The 15,922-nt window shown below is 50.4% G+C and overlaps 1 protein-coding gene across 1 annotated transcript in view; it reads left to right on the top strand.

Annotated features, from left to right (window-relative positions):
• LOC108575456 overlaps positions 1 to 15,922 on the top strand; it is a 264,797-nt gene that overhangs the window by 229,666 nt on the left and 19,209 nt on the right. Inside the window, exons 6-7 of the mRNA XM_017938255.1 lie at positions 1,978 to 2,166; positions 11,600 to 11,693. Coding sequence (XP_017793744.1) covers positions 1,978 to 2,166; positions 11,600 to 11,693 — 283 coding nt within the window. The remainder of the gene's footprint in view (positions 1 to 1,977; positions 2,167 to 11,599; positions 11,694 to 15,922) is intronic.

Below are 15,922 nucleotides of genomic sequence, written 5' to 3'. Positions count from 1 at the left end.
CAGGGAGCCGTGAAATTTAGAGAATCGGTGAATAGAAACGGACAAGTTGGCAGCATGCCTAGCCCGGGCCCAGCAGGGATCATTAGGGTAAGATTGAAGATTACAATGGAGTAAATTGTGAAGACGCACGAGGGACGCCTGGCTATGGAAACTATTTATACGAAGCGACCCTTGTCTTTTGGTTATCCGAGCCGGGAAGAAGCGTCGCTGCGTTTAGCAGTGTTTGTTATACCGCTAATTAAACGCAGATCTGTGTTTCCCGAATCTACGTTACCGTCGAACCGAAGTCTCGGTAAAAAGCTTCGAATCCCCGCAGTCACGGAGAGCGGAGAAATATCCCCGAGAAAAACAGCGGATACAGTAATGAACCGAATGAATTAATTCGCGTAATTTCCGTGCGTGTCCAACTTGGACGGCTTTGAAGTTTCCCCTACGGCCGACGAAAACCAGACTTCTCCGGCGTGTTTGTCGGCGTTCGCGCGACAGAGGCGGTCCAGCGAGAGGAATCTGGCATTCGCGACTACCATTTCGGTGCAACGTCGGACAGAACTGGGGGTAGAGGAAAGAGACATATCCGCATCGGGGGTTCGTGAACACGATTCTTGGAGTCGCTCGTGCGGAACAGATATCCAGTCTCCGAAATCAGCCTCGTTACGAGATATATGAACGCCGGAGAGTCAGAAAGAACGAGAAAGAGGGAGAGAGAAAGGCAGGGAGACAAAGTGATTCGCGTGAATACATGCAAAACGGGGGCTAGTGGAGAGAGGAGAAGGAGGAGAGAAAAGAGGAAGCAAAGCGGAATGGTGGGTGGAGGTAATCGATATGCAGAGTTTTCCCAATAAGACTGGAAAGGAGCTATTTTATTTCCGGTCGCTGGATCGCTAGCACTCGGTCTTTTCACGGTAAACTACTACGTACAGAGACGTGTTGGAGAAGGAAAAGGTATTCGAAGAGAGAGGAGGGTGACAAACGAACGAAGAGCAGACGGAGCAACAGAGAAAAGAGCGTGTCTTTTTTCTCCGGTAGCCTCGCCGGTGTCCCCGTAGCGACAAGGCAGTTCCGTATGCAAAAGTTAGAACGTGCGCCGCAATCTGAACGAAATCTCGAAACGCAATTTCCTGGACGGCCGACCGAACGGACGCCGCGATGCGCGCTCCCTGCCCGCTGTATCACCGATGGAACATCGATCTTTTGCCCACCAATGCCACTCTAATGACGCGTTCATGCATCCGCTGACTCCTATTTTCCTCCTTTTTCTTCCTGCATTCTGTTAGAAATTGCTCGTTTGTTTCCAAGATATACGTACTCCTACGTAGCTAAAAAAATATCTACCCAGTTGACTCGTTTTCAGTATTAAAATTGCGTTTGGCTGCAACGTATTCGAGTTACTCGGCTACCGTGGAACTGAAACGCACCTCCCCAAAGTCGTGATTAGTCTCTCGAGACAATTGTACAATTCGTAGCGTTTGCCAGGCTGCAATCGATATGGCTTGTGACTGAGGAATCAGCGTGGTTCGTTTGAATCTAATCGAAGATATCGGTGCAGGCATAAATGCATCTTATCAGAGTTCATCAACCCGGTGTTGCGTTAGTTTCTGTCAGACTGGTGGTTTCGAGGGAGAGAGAGAGAGAGAAGATGAGCGCGGTAGCATGGTGGTTCATTGAACCAGATCGGTTAATGTGGGTCGTCGTAATTCTAGACCCGCCGTCTATTTTCCGGCTGAAGCTGTCCATCAGATAATTCTGACGAGGCTATTGTTCGGCCCGGGAGAAGATTTCATTCGTTACGTAACGTTAACCCATTCCAGCGGGTTAGCTCGCCTCTAGAACAACCGTCTATTCTCGTCTAACTACTCTTTATTCTATTCTTCGATAGACCATCGACCCCGTGCAATTTCGTAACATTCTAATGCAACGTGAGAATCCTTCGTTCTCGTCCCACGTTTTAAACACGCTTCTTTATGCTCTGTTTTTCAGGTGAAGGTTATGCTGAAAGTGTCGCCGGGAGATGGTGGAAGCTTCTTCAACGCGGACAAGAGGAAGAAGCAGGTGACACTGGTGGATCCAACGTCTGGACAGTCCTCTTCGTCGGACGATCGCAGGCCGACCGTGGCTGCGCCGAAAATGTTTGCCTTCGACGCGATATTTACCGAGGAGGACTCTCAGGTAAGCTAGCTCCCCTCTTTTGTGTACGATTCCCTGGATGATTCGGAAACGGCGATTTTTATCGCGGGACGCGCGAGTATGGAGATCGTTCGAGAGAATAGAGAATCGTTTTTCCACCGCTACAAAGACGCGCCACGTTGATAAATAGGGAAATAGAGGAATCTCTCGGAGGAAGTTGAAGGGGGAGTAGTGGAAGCACGATGGAAGAGCGAGAGGAGTCGGAACGTTGAAACGTCTACGTGCTTCGTCGTCGACTTGCGTTCATCCTAGAGACGCAGGAGACGTCCCTGCCAGGCGCATAACTAAACTAATTTCCCGACCTTTAAACTCCACCTCCCGACAGGAAAATCCTCGCTCTCGCTCCGCGTTCTGTCAACACCCTCCGGCTAACGTTGCTTCTTGCCTATGACTTCTCGCTCGTACACGCGAGGAAATCGAATCGAACGCTCGATAGTCCTGATTATTTTCCAATTTGCATACTCGAATCGTTCTTTCGAAGGACCACCTTGCCGTTCTTTCTCCGATTATCCCGGGCTAGCCTCCGGTTCATACTAAATTCTCGTTCCACGTACAAATCTGGAACGAAACGATAAATTCTTTCTCGTTCTATCAGCATCGATATTCCGCAGAGACAAATGAACGAGTAGATTCGTATCGATCAACGTCTCCCATAGGCCAAAGTAATCCCGAAGAAGCAGTTCTACCTGTTCGATTCCCTTTTCTCGGCCGCGTGTAGCCGCCGCGAATTTTATTGCCACTGGCATTGATGAACGACATCGCCGCCGAGCCGCGGCAAATGCCATCGGGGAGAACAGCGATGGCGCGCGCGTTACAATATCGCGGCATGCATGTGTATACGTGCACCGAGATATTTCGGTGCTCTCCGGGGACATTATCGAGCGTTGGATTCAAATGAGCCCGGAGCTACTCGGTTTTCCCTGCCGTTCCCCTCACCGCCATCCCGAGATCCCACACTCTCTCTCTCTCTGCTAGCCAGCCTCTCTATCCCACGGCTGGCTGTACCGGCCCTCTCTCCAGGGACTAGCCCTTCGTTTCCCCGCGTTTCTCTGGCCCTTTGACGCAACCGCCCACACACGCCTCCTCTCCCCACACCGCCGTGGCTGTGTTTAGAAGAACGACGGGAAAGCAATCGATTGATTCGATCAAATGTCCGCGCGTCCGTCGCGACGATTGTCATCGAAAGTCACAATGGCTCTCTGCTCTACCGGTTTCCTCCTTTCACCGCTACCTTTCTTCTCTTTTTTTCTCTATTTTTTATCAGCCTTTCGGCCCTACCCCGGGTAGGGTTTGAAACGCGTTTCCTACGAACCGGAGCAAGTTCGGCGCCGATCGCGGAAAAGAGGGAAAACTCGCAGAGAGAATGTGTGCCCTCTCTACCCACTGTCCTATGGGGGTTGGTTCGTCCTTTTCCACGACCAGCCGTCAAACGCAGAACCGCGTGAATATTTTAGAGGCGGCGTCCACCGATCCTGCACCGAAAGTGGTTCATCTTTAACCAGGCTCTTCGCCATCCCCTTTCCATTTCTGTGGAGGGAATGGCGACTGGACGATCGTCTGGTTCGCCCAATTCTTTCCACGGTGAACGTTTCGCGACCTGTTCGGAGAAGTTAGTTCTCTTGTTCGTTTCGGAGATCTGTTACGGGGTAATCGTTCGAAATGTAATCTAGCTGTACCGCAATTCCCGTCTCTCGATAATCTTCGGCAAGCGGTTACCTTTGCTACCTGTGCCCGCAAATACGCGAACCGCGAATACCCGGCCGCTGTATGCGGAGGAGCGTCCCAATATGACGCGCAAACAGACCACGCTTGATTATGGGTCAATCGTAAATTAACGTTCTCGATGGGGGTCCATCGGTCGTTTATTGCGGCCACACGAAATCCCTCCTGCACTTGTTAAAAAACGCTCGCGAGAAATTCTGAAGAAAAAGAATGTTACGTTCACGACGAAAGGTGAAAAGAAGGAGGATAACGTTGATCCCTTCTGACAGACGTAACTCTGTAATTTTTATTACGATCACTTTGGTACAGAGTTGGAAGTTTCTCAGAGAACAGTGGCGTTATCGGAAGTTCCGTTCGCGGGAGAAAATTTTCGACGGCTCGAGGGTGAAGTGTCTCGTCGGGAGGAGTTCCACGAGGGAAAGGAAATTTACCAGGGACTGACGTTACGTCGACTAACCGTCGGCCAAATCCTCGATAAGTTCGTAATATCTCTAGCTGTCAGGGCCATTCATCCCCGCGTGTTGCAGCCATTACGTAAGAATAGACACGTACAGGTTGCCTACGGCGTATCTTCACGCTCGCTCCAAGTTTATTTCCGCGGTGCCCGGGGAGAGCCGAAGGAAAAGACTTGGAAGGGAAATGTTTTTGAAGTTCCAATTCCGTTCGATACTCTTCCCACGTGCCTCGTTTTCAGGCGTCGTTACGCGAGCACACGCGGATGTGTGGTGCGGCTCACAAGGGCGGCAATTTGCCAAGTACAGACTTCCGGGTCGTGTTGCTTTCGCGGTGGTAGCGCCTCTTCGGGAAAACGGTATTCTCCGCGAATTAGAATTTGAAAAGATTCGAAAGGATCCGTCAGAAGTAAAAGGAGAGAAAAACTTTATTGTCTTTCGCGTTATAAGTCAAGAAAATCTCGCGGCATCGCAGACAGCGTGCTTATCCATCAACGGAGAGAGGACTACTTAGAGAAGCTCTCGATCTCAGGTGTCTGGAGCGATGTCGAAGAAAAGGATGCGAAGTATGCTCGAGCAGGAACACCCTCGAGTTCGGTGTGCAAATGAAACCTGACCAAATTAATTGAACATCCATCTCAATTACGTCGGGGGCCTTGGTAGGTGAATACGCCGCGCCGGGGCTAGACGCGTTTCCCGATTTCGAGATCTTATACGTGTGTGTGCGTCGCCATATATCGCCGCTGGCCGGCGACAATTCTATCCCCGCGGACGGTCCGTACAGGACAATGCATACTGGACAGAATAATTCACCGGAGCCATTATGGTCGGTCCAGGGACAAGGGCTTTATTATTGACTTACGACTAATAGTCACGCTGTGTACGATGCGGTACGCGCTTGCGTACACTCTCTACCTCTCTTTCTCTTTCCACCTGGACAGAGTCTGTCTGATTTCCCTCTCCCCGTGCATTTTACTTTCCCCGTCTGTGCATTGAACAGCAGGCTTCGATCTATTGCTCATTTCCCGGCGAATACTAATCGAATGGGCCGCGCCGAAACGCCTGGAAATTCACGGTGCCGCGGTTTCTTGTTCTCGTCTGCGGCTTTCCGCGTGTCCCTAAGAAAATGGATCGTTCGTGCGCCTCCCCGCCTAGCAGACAGGATTAGCCGATCCCGAAGCGTATCGACGAACCTGGATTCTTATTAACTCGTCGAGGCGGACGCCGACGAATTCTTATTAAGAGGAAAGAATCCGCCGATACCTTCGCTGCTCTCCTCTAATTTGCGGCTCGGGATTCGATTATGGAGATTACCGAAAAATTATCTCTTCCATCCGTGGATTAAACTGGAGGGTGTGTTTGTGGCCTGGCTACCTCAGGGGTAGCTTCTCCGTATTTCTCCGTTTCAGCCGGAGCGAACCTTGCGAAAACTACTTTACGAAGATAAAGTTTACGTCAACGTGGGACGCACCAGTATCACTTCAAACGCTCCAGCACTCGACGAACTTGGTTAATTCGTTCTTTTTTTTCTCTTTCCATACGGCTGGGCGAGCCACAAAGCAGACGCATCGTGTTTCGATTCATCAGAATTCGTCCGCCGCGCCGTCACAATCAGGCTTCCAATTATTCCTAGATCCGCAGCCAGCCAGCGTTCCTGTTGCTGTGCTTCTCTTTGAAAATCCAGCGTGCAATCGATGCACACTTGGACGACTCGAGGAAAAAACGTCCGTGCTTAACCCTCTCTCGATCGGGTCCAGATCTGTCCAATGAATAAGCGGCGACGCGATAGGGGCACGATAACGGCGTTCTAACCGTATAGGAGCCATGCTAATCTGTAAACCAATCATACGGGTCTATGGAAGGACGGCATCCACCCCAATTGGCCGCTTCTATATTCCTTGTTCTGGCTGTCGGTGTCCGAGTCCGTCCGTGCTGATCTTCGCGTAGTCCAAGCGAACGAGGCATTTCCATATTACAGTAAGATTAATTCGGGCCACGAGCCAGGCTTCAGGAAGCGCTGATGAAGTTTGGCAGGTGTCCGACGCGCGTCAGCCGCCTCGAAAGCGAGACGTCGCTCTCTCTGTCTGCACCGCCAGCTTCCCATCCTTTCCTGGCTTCGTTCGTGCACGCGCTCTCGAAATCGTTAGGAAGTTGCACCGACCAGGGGATAGGGAACAAAAGAACACACGATTTTCCCCGTTTATCCGGGCACGGACGATTTTTGCCCAACCTCCACGCGAAACTCTTTTAATTATTTTTAACAACCGCTGTTTCAAGCGTCTGCAAAATTGGCGTAAAAAAAAAGAAGCACCGAGCGTAGCAAGAGGGAGGATTCGCCAGGATAGGGTTACTAACGATTTCGATTTTACATCGCTCGAACCAAGCGTTGGATTTCACCGATCAGCCCATCCAGCAGCCGCTACTGTCAGAGCGCACGCGTGCATCTCTCCTGTTGTGCTAGGGTGGCCTGGTGGTGGCCGCTTTTTGAACGAGGGTGCCCTTTTCGTTCTTTCGCTCCCCAGGCGCCAATGACGCCAATCTCTCGTGTAAATCGCGACATATTTCACCAGACTACTGCCCCGGTCGGCCAGTCCTCGTGCTTTTTCCTTCTCAAGAGCCTGTGATCGGTCTTACCGCGTTTCTATCTCGACGAGGCAGGGGGATGAAAAGTTGTTCGGTTGTTATCCGGAGAGTTATCGCGGCGCTTCCTGTCAAAGTCAACGAGCTGAAAATTCCTCGTTCAGTTCACACAGAGCGCGGAGTCTTGACGATTCAATTGTATCCAAAGATTGCATACGTTCAAGAGTATAGCCTCCAGCAATAATCCAACGATAGATTTTCACTCGCGATTTCTCGTTTCGTGCCCGTGAACGAGCTTTGTTCGCTGGAACGTCCCGTCGAATTCCGCTGGAATATTCCACATCGGGGCATCGGGCAGAACCCACTGGACAGGGTAGGAATAGTTTCGGCCACGGAAGCGCTTGGCCGAGCTCATCCGATCGAATCGGAATTTATTTATAAGCGAATAAGTCGACGAACGAATTCGCGGTGCGGTGAACAAAAACCGGATGTCACGCATATGGCGACGCAATTTTCAGAATTATCGGCTCGTGAACAAAAGCCGCACGCATCGCCGCTCGTAGACACGAGGCGAAACGAGGGCGACAAGCACCCCCTCAGGCCTGTTTGTTTTTGATACGGTTTTCATCGAACGATACCGCCGCGGTGCTTCTACGCGCCACCTGCGTCTACATGCAAATGCAACAGCCGCTTTCCCACTTTCCTTCCAAACCGTATCACCGCCTTTTTTCCTCCAAGGCAATCACCCGGCATAGAATTATCGTAACCGGACCAGTTACGCGTGTTCACCGATTGTACGACGCTACGCATGGCTTGTGTTCAACTTATTACTGCAATAGGAACCGTGAAGCACTCTCTGTTCTATCTCATCTTCGGTCTGCACTTTCTTCCTACTTTTACGATAAAGAAGGAACAAAATTACTTCTTCACCCTTTTCCAACGATAACTGTCTACGGTAGAAAATAGAGAGCTGTCAGGGTGTCTAATCGGGAAGAACTTCGATTGGCCGTTCTCGAACGTCATAATCGACAAACCCGGTTCACGCAACGCTCGTGCAATTAACGGGATAATAATTCGCGTAGACAGATATTATTTGCGGGACACAGTCGCACATCATGGCCTGATAATTCGCATTCAACGCGATTTTCCGTCAGCCGGACTAACTTCATTAACGTCCGCCTCAATCACCGATCCGACAAAGTTTATCCTGCGTTAATCATAATCCACATTCGCGCCGATTCCTCCTGTAAACATACTCGTCCATTTCCACCCACCGATCTACTTTGAATTTCTCACGTCGAATCTTAAAGCGAAAGAGCAGCTCGTTTAAAAGCAATCTCCCGAGGAATTGACGGAACCGCCGGAGGTTTAAGAAAATGCAGCCAGCCGCGACACCTGTTTCGTTCGAACCTCGACGCACCAGGCGCGGGCATCTGCAAACTTGCGAATTAAGAGGGGTCATTCGATTATTTCCAGCCCTTAAAAGGGTCCCGGCGTTCCCCGTTCGCAGTGGCACAGCCCATCATCGCGGACGACGCTCCTTTTCGCCGTAACTTCTTTCCGAACTTTCTTACACGAGTTTTACATTTCGCCGAGAAGGGTGATCCGGGGTTGAAAGAGTGCGAGAAAGAGGGGAAACGGCGGAGAAGCATGGCTGGAAGTTCCTCCACGACGAGGAAGAAGCTTGTCTTGGGCCCCACGAGCATCGGCAAACCCCGTCCCATTTCGTCCCTTCGTCGACGGAGTCATTGGTATTCCACACGGTGGTGCCAATATTGCGTTACTAGTACGCGTGCTGAAAGCGGAATCGACGCGTCGCGACTCAGGCCACGATGACACCGCTTGTAAGTCACACCGCGACGCCTTCTATTCCCTTTTAATTTACACTCGCCGAAATTAATGTTCGTCCCCCGTCCTTCCTACGACTTCTAATAGAGACGCCAAGGCTTTCTTGGCCGATTCTTTTCAATTGTGAGTTTCTTCCGTGACGGTGGTGGTGGAGAAGTTTCTCGAACGGAGGCTGGAGAGAATTGAAGCGAAGCGGTTGATAATGTGTTCCGGGTTTAATTTTTTGGTCCGTTCTCTTAAGCGCTCCCTGGATAGACCACGGGCGATCCTGTCGCCTTATTCTTAGCGAGGGGGATTTCCATGGGAATTTTTTTACGAGGATCGTCGCAAAGTTGTATGGCTTCGGGGCCCCTCGAGAGGGATCCTCAACGGAGACGGCTAGAAAAGAGCTGTCTGACGACGGGCTTGGGATTATAATTATGCCACGTTTTCACGTGTTCCTGCTAAGTTGTTCCGTCGCAGTATAAACGTAGCTCTGTAAAATTATTCGACAGATAGGTATAGGTACGACAAGAGGACGTGTTGGAAATTTTCAGCAAGCAATAAATCCCCCTCGCCATGCGTCATCCCCCGTGGAAACGAAATCGAACCGATCCCACGAACAATAAAAAGGAATTCGAATCGGACGCATTATCAAGCTACACGAGCACGAGCAACGGCCGCCGAGGGGATGTTTTCCGCGCGCCACGAACGACGAGCCCCCTCGTTCCTCTCAATTCCGAGCGGGATCGCGGAATCAAGTGTTTGAGATTATGACGGAGGCTTCGGTCACGTATTTCATTAACCGTGAGGCAGCAGCCTGCCTACGAAAGCGAGAGTGAGAGGGTGGAGGGACTAGGGAATCTCTCGAGGGTGCAGGTAGCCGCGAAATATGTTTGCTTTGCGTTACATCCCTCCCCTGGACGGACGATCCTGTTATAATTATGAATGTCCTTGTTGTCCCGCAGACCTCTCCTTCGCCTCTTTCCACCCTCCCTTTCCTTCCTTTGCCACCCGTTAATCTCCCCGTCGGGGATTTCGTCGCGCGTCTTCCCCACTTTTCCTGAATCGCCGCGCGATTAAAGCGGATAAGTCGTCGATCGCGTTGATCGAAATTCACCTCCACGCTGCTTTACACAGCCTTCCTGTATATACGTATGTACATAGAGAGAAGGAGATTCCTTCTTCTTTTCCTTCGTGGAACGTCGGCGTGCTTTGAAACGAGCAACGACAGATTGGAATTACTACATCGAAAAAGGGACTGGACTCCTTATTTCCGATAGTAGAGTAAGAAAGAAAAAGAGAACGCAGCCTAAAGGGTTTCCTCTATCCAAATCGCTCTTCGTGTACGATTCTTCTCTCGCACGTTACATCTCTCCGCTGGTTTCTACTTTCTCTCTCCTTTCCACCCTCCTCTGCACTCGCCACCAAGCTTTCATCTCCCCTTTTTCCATCTCGGGCCTCGAGATTCATCCGATTCTCGTCCACGAAGATTTCAATCTTGTTTGGTCGAGGTATCGACACGTCCTCATCTTCCTCTCGATATTCCCGACAACCTGCTCCCCTTTCCTACATGTGTTCCTCTCTCTCTCTCTTCCCTACATCTTCCTCGAACCCTCATCCCTTCCGGCCACGGAACGTTTGCTAATCCTTGCGAGAGTAAAAAGAGAGGACGGTCGATGACTATATCGATCGGTCAGAGCGGGTCCTGTCGAGGCTCGAAGGAAATTCCCGGCTGCTTCCGCAGGAAATTCGCGGAGTCTCCGGAACGAGCTACCCTCCAATGATTCGCTGCCATCTTCCTCCCTTTCTCGCGATAATTCGCTTTCTCTTCTGCGAGGAACAGAAATCACGACGAAGCAACGAAAAGAAAATCTAACTCTCTCTCTCTTTTGCAACGATTCTGCGTTTCTCAGGTGTTAAACGAGTTGACACGCTGGCGGAAATCACGGTGTTATTATTCCACGACTATTTGCAAGCGCGAACCTCTTGCAACGAGAAGCAAACGCAGTCTGGCAAGGTAGACGGAGGAGGAAAAACGAAGGTCTGGCCGTTGTCGCGGTTCTTCTCGTCCCAGGAAAGGACTTTTCCAGTCTATGAATATATTAAAAGCAAACAAAGTCGCTCCTCTCGGTAATCTTCGCCTCTCCTTTTCTTCAGCGCCTCTCTCCTCCGACTCGCAACGCGTGCGTTTATTAAACCGTCCCACAAACGCTTTCTTAAGCACTTTAAGTTAAGCTTCGTCGTTACCCTCAAAAGTCCCGGCTGGTTTCTCCTCTCCCTGGCTCTCGGACGGCCTGCGCAACCCCCCATCACGATGAGGAGCAATTAAAATCGCGTCCATAGTGCTCGAAAGCGCCCCGCCTGTCGTCGCTAAACAACTTAACTCGAGGCCAACTTGGGACAACCAAATTGATATCAATTATCGCGGGTGCAAGTGTAAAGACACCCCCTTATAACGTTGCTGTATGTTCGAGAGTGGTGGCGCTGAATTGTCGCTGGCTCGCTGGTTGGTGGTGTGATTGAATTCGAGTGCGCACGTATTTTTAATATTTCAAAAGAAAATACTTTTGTGTGAGCGTTGGTGTGCTTATTTTATAAAAAGGGTGGATGGGTAGGTGGTCTACGCCAATTGGAACGTGACTACCCGATTGGACAGTCCTCCATGGCCCGCGAGCATGCCGCCCACGAATGGGACCTAGCTAATTAAAGCGAAATAAAAAGTCCGTGTCATAAACTCAATCCCTAACAGAGACTCCTTCGCTTTCTCGTAGAATAGAGAACGAAACTTTTCTTCTTTCACACGTACGTAATCTTTTATGTATTTATTTCAGACGGAGATTTGCTCGAGTGCCCTGACAGACGTCATCCACGCTGTTATCAACGGAACAGATGGTTGCCTGTTCTGCTTCGGACACGCTGGGTTAGGTAAGTTTATAATTTCTCTTCTCAATTCTAAATTTTCTCCCTACGAGGAGATCTCAGCGTTCAGCAGCTTGTATATAACGCGGTGCGTTAGATTCCCCTAGAATCTCGCGTAGACAAATGTTTGCTGGCACGTCGAGATGGGTAAAAAGCGGGTTAAACATTTTTCCTATTTCCGCGTGGGGTGACTGCGTGGTCTTCCACGCTGCCTTCTTCCCATCGGCCCTTTGTTCGACAAAGTTCGACGGCCGCGTAGACAAAACGTCATTGTCTACCGCTCCGTTCCGGGGCTCATCCTGGCCGAGCGTGGAAATAATTACATGAAATATGAATACCTCGAGGAATTTTCGTCGTTCTCGAGCCCTTTTACCGCCACCGGCCTCTTTAACGTTAAAGACGCGATCGTCTCCGTCGAAGGGTGAATTTCCTTCCTGCGCAGGGTAAGGAAAGATACCATATTCCAACTTTGTTCAAAAGGTGAAGAACGCGTGGAACTTGAAATACTTCGAAACACCGTGGAAAATGAAAAATTGGCTGATAGGAGATCGTAGAAAGTTTGTTTCGCCGTATCATCGCGTAGGTAAAGATTGTATAATACTCGAGCAGTCGGAAAGAGGGCTCTCCATTCATGAGGCATGTACTCGCGCCGATCTTACGAAGATCGGAGAACGGGGCTACAGACGAACCGCGAGAAACTTCAATTTCCTTTCACCGAAGAACCCGACGAAAGCCCAAGTTCTCCCTTGAGCCACTCAGCGGCGAATTAGACATTCGCCAGGTGGAACACTCCTGTCGCGACGTCGATTCTTTATTTAGACGTTTCTCTGGCCCCTCCTCACCTGCCGCGTCGCCACGTCCATTTTCACCGGCAATTTGCCGCTCGCTTTTCATCGTTCGCCAGGAAGCCGGGAGCGAGCGGGTGGAAGAGACGCGCCGCGAGTTGTTTTACATTTTAAGTAGTGATATCGAGTTTGCATGCAAATGCATGATTATGCGAGGAAACCGAGGGGAAGGACGACGAGGACGACGGAGAGTAGGGACGGATGGAGAGAAAATGGACGAGGAGGTGAAAAGAGGCGAGAACGAGGAACGAACAGATGGAGTCGAAAGGAAACGAGATAATGTATGCTACTGGGACACGCTCTCTCTTTCGTACTCGGTTCTACCTACCTTTCGAATCTTAACGCACACCGGAGATTATCTTCGCCTCGTCTCGCTGTACTTTCAACGGAAATAACTTCCGTGCTGACGGATTTATGGCCGGCACCACGTGAAGAGGCCGATTAAACCTCGTTGCCTCGTTCCTCTCGTGTATCGATTGCGAGTGTTCTACACGACTAGCGATGCGATCCGCAACTCTCGCCGTCGTCGATACAACATATTTTCTGTTGAACGAAGAAAGATGTAACTTTCGAAAATGAAAATTTTTCCCGTAACTCTATGGTTAGACGCGTAGTAACGGCGGAAGGAATTTGAATTCTCCGCGAATTCGAGCTGAGAAATCGGGCGAAATTTACCGCGAGGAAAAATCAATAAAAGAGAAGACGAGAGAGGGAGGAGAAAGGACAATGCTGGAGATAAGAGAGAGTCTAGGAGGCGGGCGAAGATAAAGAAACGCGGGAGAAGAAAGACGAAGAAGGAAGCCCGAACGAACTTTCATCCCCTTATCCCCCTCGCGCCGCGGAGATACTTGAGGCGAGTCCGCGAGCAAACTGCTTTTGATCATCGCTACGACAACGCACTTTTCTCCCTTCCTCTTCCCCTCTGTGTGTCACTCTTCTCTTCGCTCCTCCTCCTCCCCCCTTTCTTTGTAGCCAGACTCCCCTAACTCTTTACCTCGCCGCTCCCAGCTGCTTTGACACGCTGCAGCACGAAGGGAAGGAGCGTACGCATCGCGGAAACGATCCAACTTGGTGCCCGGACAATCTTGGAAAACCCGATCCTTCCATCGCGTTTTTAGCTACTTCCTGACATCAAATCGACGACACCGAGTCCATCGAGCCTCCGATCGATTCGTCGCGCAAAAACGAGGACCGTAGTCGAGGATTCGCAAGATCGGCACGGAGCAGCGACCGAAAGAAAAAGCGAGTGGAAGGACGCGGGCGGTGCATAGGACGCTTTGAAAGCAACGGGATTTGTCGTACAGAAAATTCTAAGGGGGTGAACCACGAGGAGTAGGGGTCTAGGTAGCGAGCTCCCTGCATGACAGCCAGACAATGCGGCCTTTTGTACTTTGTAACGCGGTGCTAATTACTCCGCATCAGCCGCAGCCCTTAAGGTACACGCTGTCGAACCCTTTTACCGCGAGAAACCACTGAGAAAGCAGATTAACCAACAAAACAGGAGGAGAGACCGGGCGAAGAACGCGCGAGGCTGTCCCGCGGAATCGAGCTCGGCCCCTTTGACATGCAAATACTTGGCGATAATTATACGCGCGGGGCACGATCGTTCGCGCCGCGCGTTTTACGCGGTAGCCCCGAAGAAACGTCGCCACGCAGACCCTTTCACGTGGAAATCACGGTCTCTCTTAATTATTCGGTTTCTTTTCTTCGTGGAAACTCTCTCTTTAGGATTTTGTCAGTTTTGCATTTCTCAAACTCCCCGAAGTTCGATCGAAAATGTACATGCGCACATGGAAGACGTTAGACGAAGCTAGGAGGCTTCGATTCGCGTTGCGCTGGCGTCATCGACGGTACGAAACGCGATTCTCTTTCCCGCGTGACGAGGGTGAACTCGAGGGGAGTTCTAATCGGCGGATGCATCAGCTTTAAAGCACTGGTACGCGAGTGTCGCGGTTCTCCGAAGGGAAACGGTTCTCGCCTCCTTCCGTTCCTCTCCGCCAACGGTGGAACTCTTCCACCGCGGAATTTTTCCACCTTTCCACGCTTCAATCGTCGACTCGTTGCTCGGAAACTAGCGATACACGCCTCCTGTACTCGTCAAGCTGACTTACGTTTCGCCATAGTTTTCTCTCTACCGAGAAACTATTCGACGTGGAAGAACGGCGATGCAGAGGACAGAAAAATAAAAGACAACTGGTTGTTCAACGGTTAAATGCAATTTGATCAACGAGGGTTGTTGAAATTCTCTGGAAACACAACGCAAAATGGTGCAGGGTCTCCCCTTTCTCAGAAAGGTAATCAAGACCGGTTAATCTGCGTAACGTTCTTGAATCCGACCGGAAAGTTGACTCGACGTAGAATGGCCAAGAGGAAGAACGTCACCCTTCCACGCCGGCTTTCTAATTAAATAACAACATAATTCACCGTCTTACGTTAAAACAATTAAATAACGTTTAAGATTCAGCGACGGCTGCCGGTGCTTTCCCATTATTTCACCGTAGCCGCCAGCGAGAGCAGCTCTCCTCCTCCCTCTATTTCCCACCCTCCGATTCTTACAGCTTTCGCTTTCAATTCCCGTCGCTCTCTCCTTCCGTCCGTCACTTTCTCCCGGTTCCTTTTCTCTTTTTATTTCGGCCCGAACTCTCTCGCTGTGCCGCGCCACGCCGCGCATTGTTTTACGATTTTAATAAGACTCTCTTTCATTTTCTCTATCGGCGATACCCCTTGGCTCGCGGTTCCTTCGCCTCTCGCAGTTCAATCCCCAAGTTCTCGCCCCCCGTGGATAAAGAGCGCTATTTTAGAAGGAGGAAGAATGGTGTGGCGAACTTTTTGTTACTTAGACATCGGGGAATAAGGAAAAGTTCGGCGGAGAAAGAATTAGGGTTCCGTAGCAATTATTAAAGAAGGCGCCGGAGCAAGTAGTAACGTGCCGTTGTGGTCAGACAGTCGAATAGTCGCGTTGCGTAAATTCTTGTCGGGGTTAAAGAATTGTTGCGTTCTGATGAGGACGCAACGAAGTCTCGGTTCGGCGGATTATAGTAATAAGCCACTTAGTCACATTCGGCCGCCAGACCGAGGTGCCGACGTTCGGAAGACCGCCATATACACCCCGTGGACTCACTAGCGCGACATTCAGACAATAGGTCCCAAAAACACTCGGGACCATAAAACATTCGTCACCGGGGATTGAATTTGTTTACAACAAATTCGGTCCCCCAAAAGGTCACAGTTTTCGTCGACCAATAGCCGAACACACCACATTTTCCCCCTCCATAACACAACCACCAATCAGAACCAACCTGATCCCTATATATACATCTACACACCTCAAAACAGAGCATTAACAGTACAACGAGTGCACGAGACAAATCGTCAAAAAAAAAAAACCCT

This window comes from Habropoda laboriosa, unplaced genomic scaffold (assembly GCF_001263275.1).
Source record: "Habropoda laboriosa isolate 0110345459 unplaced genomic scaffold, ASM126327v1 scaffold301, whole genome shotgun sequence".
Lineage (NCBI taxonomy): Eukaryota > Metazoa > Arthropoda > Insecta > Hymenoptera > Apidae > Habropoda > Habropoda laboriosa.
The sequence above is the reverse complement of the archived record's forward strand: the minus strand, read 5'-3'. Positions and strand labels throughout refer to the sequence as shown.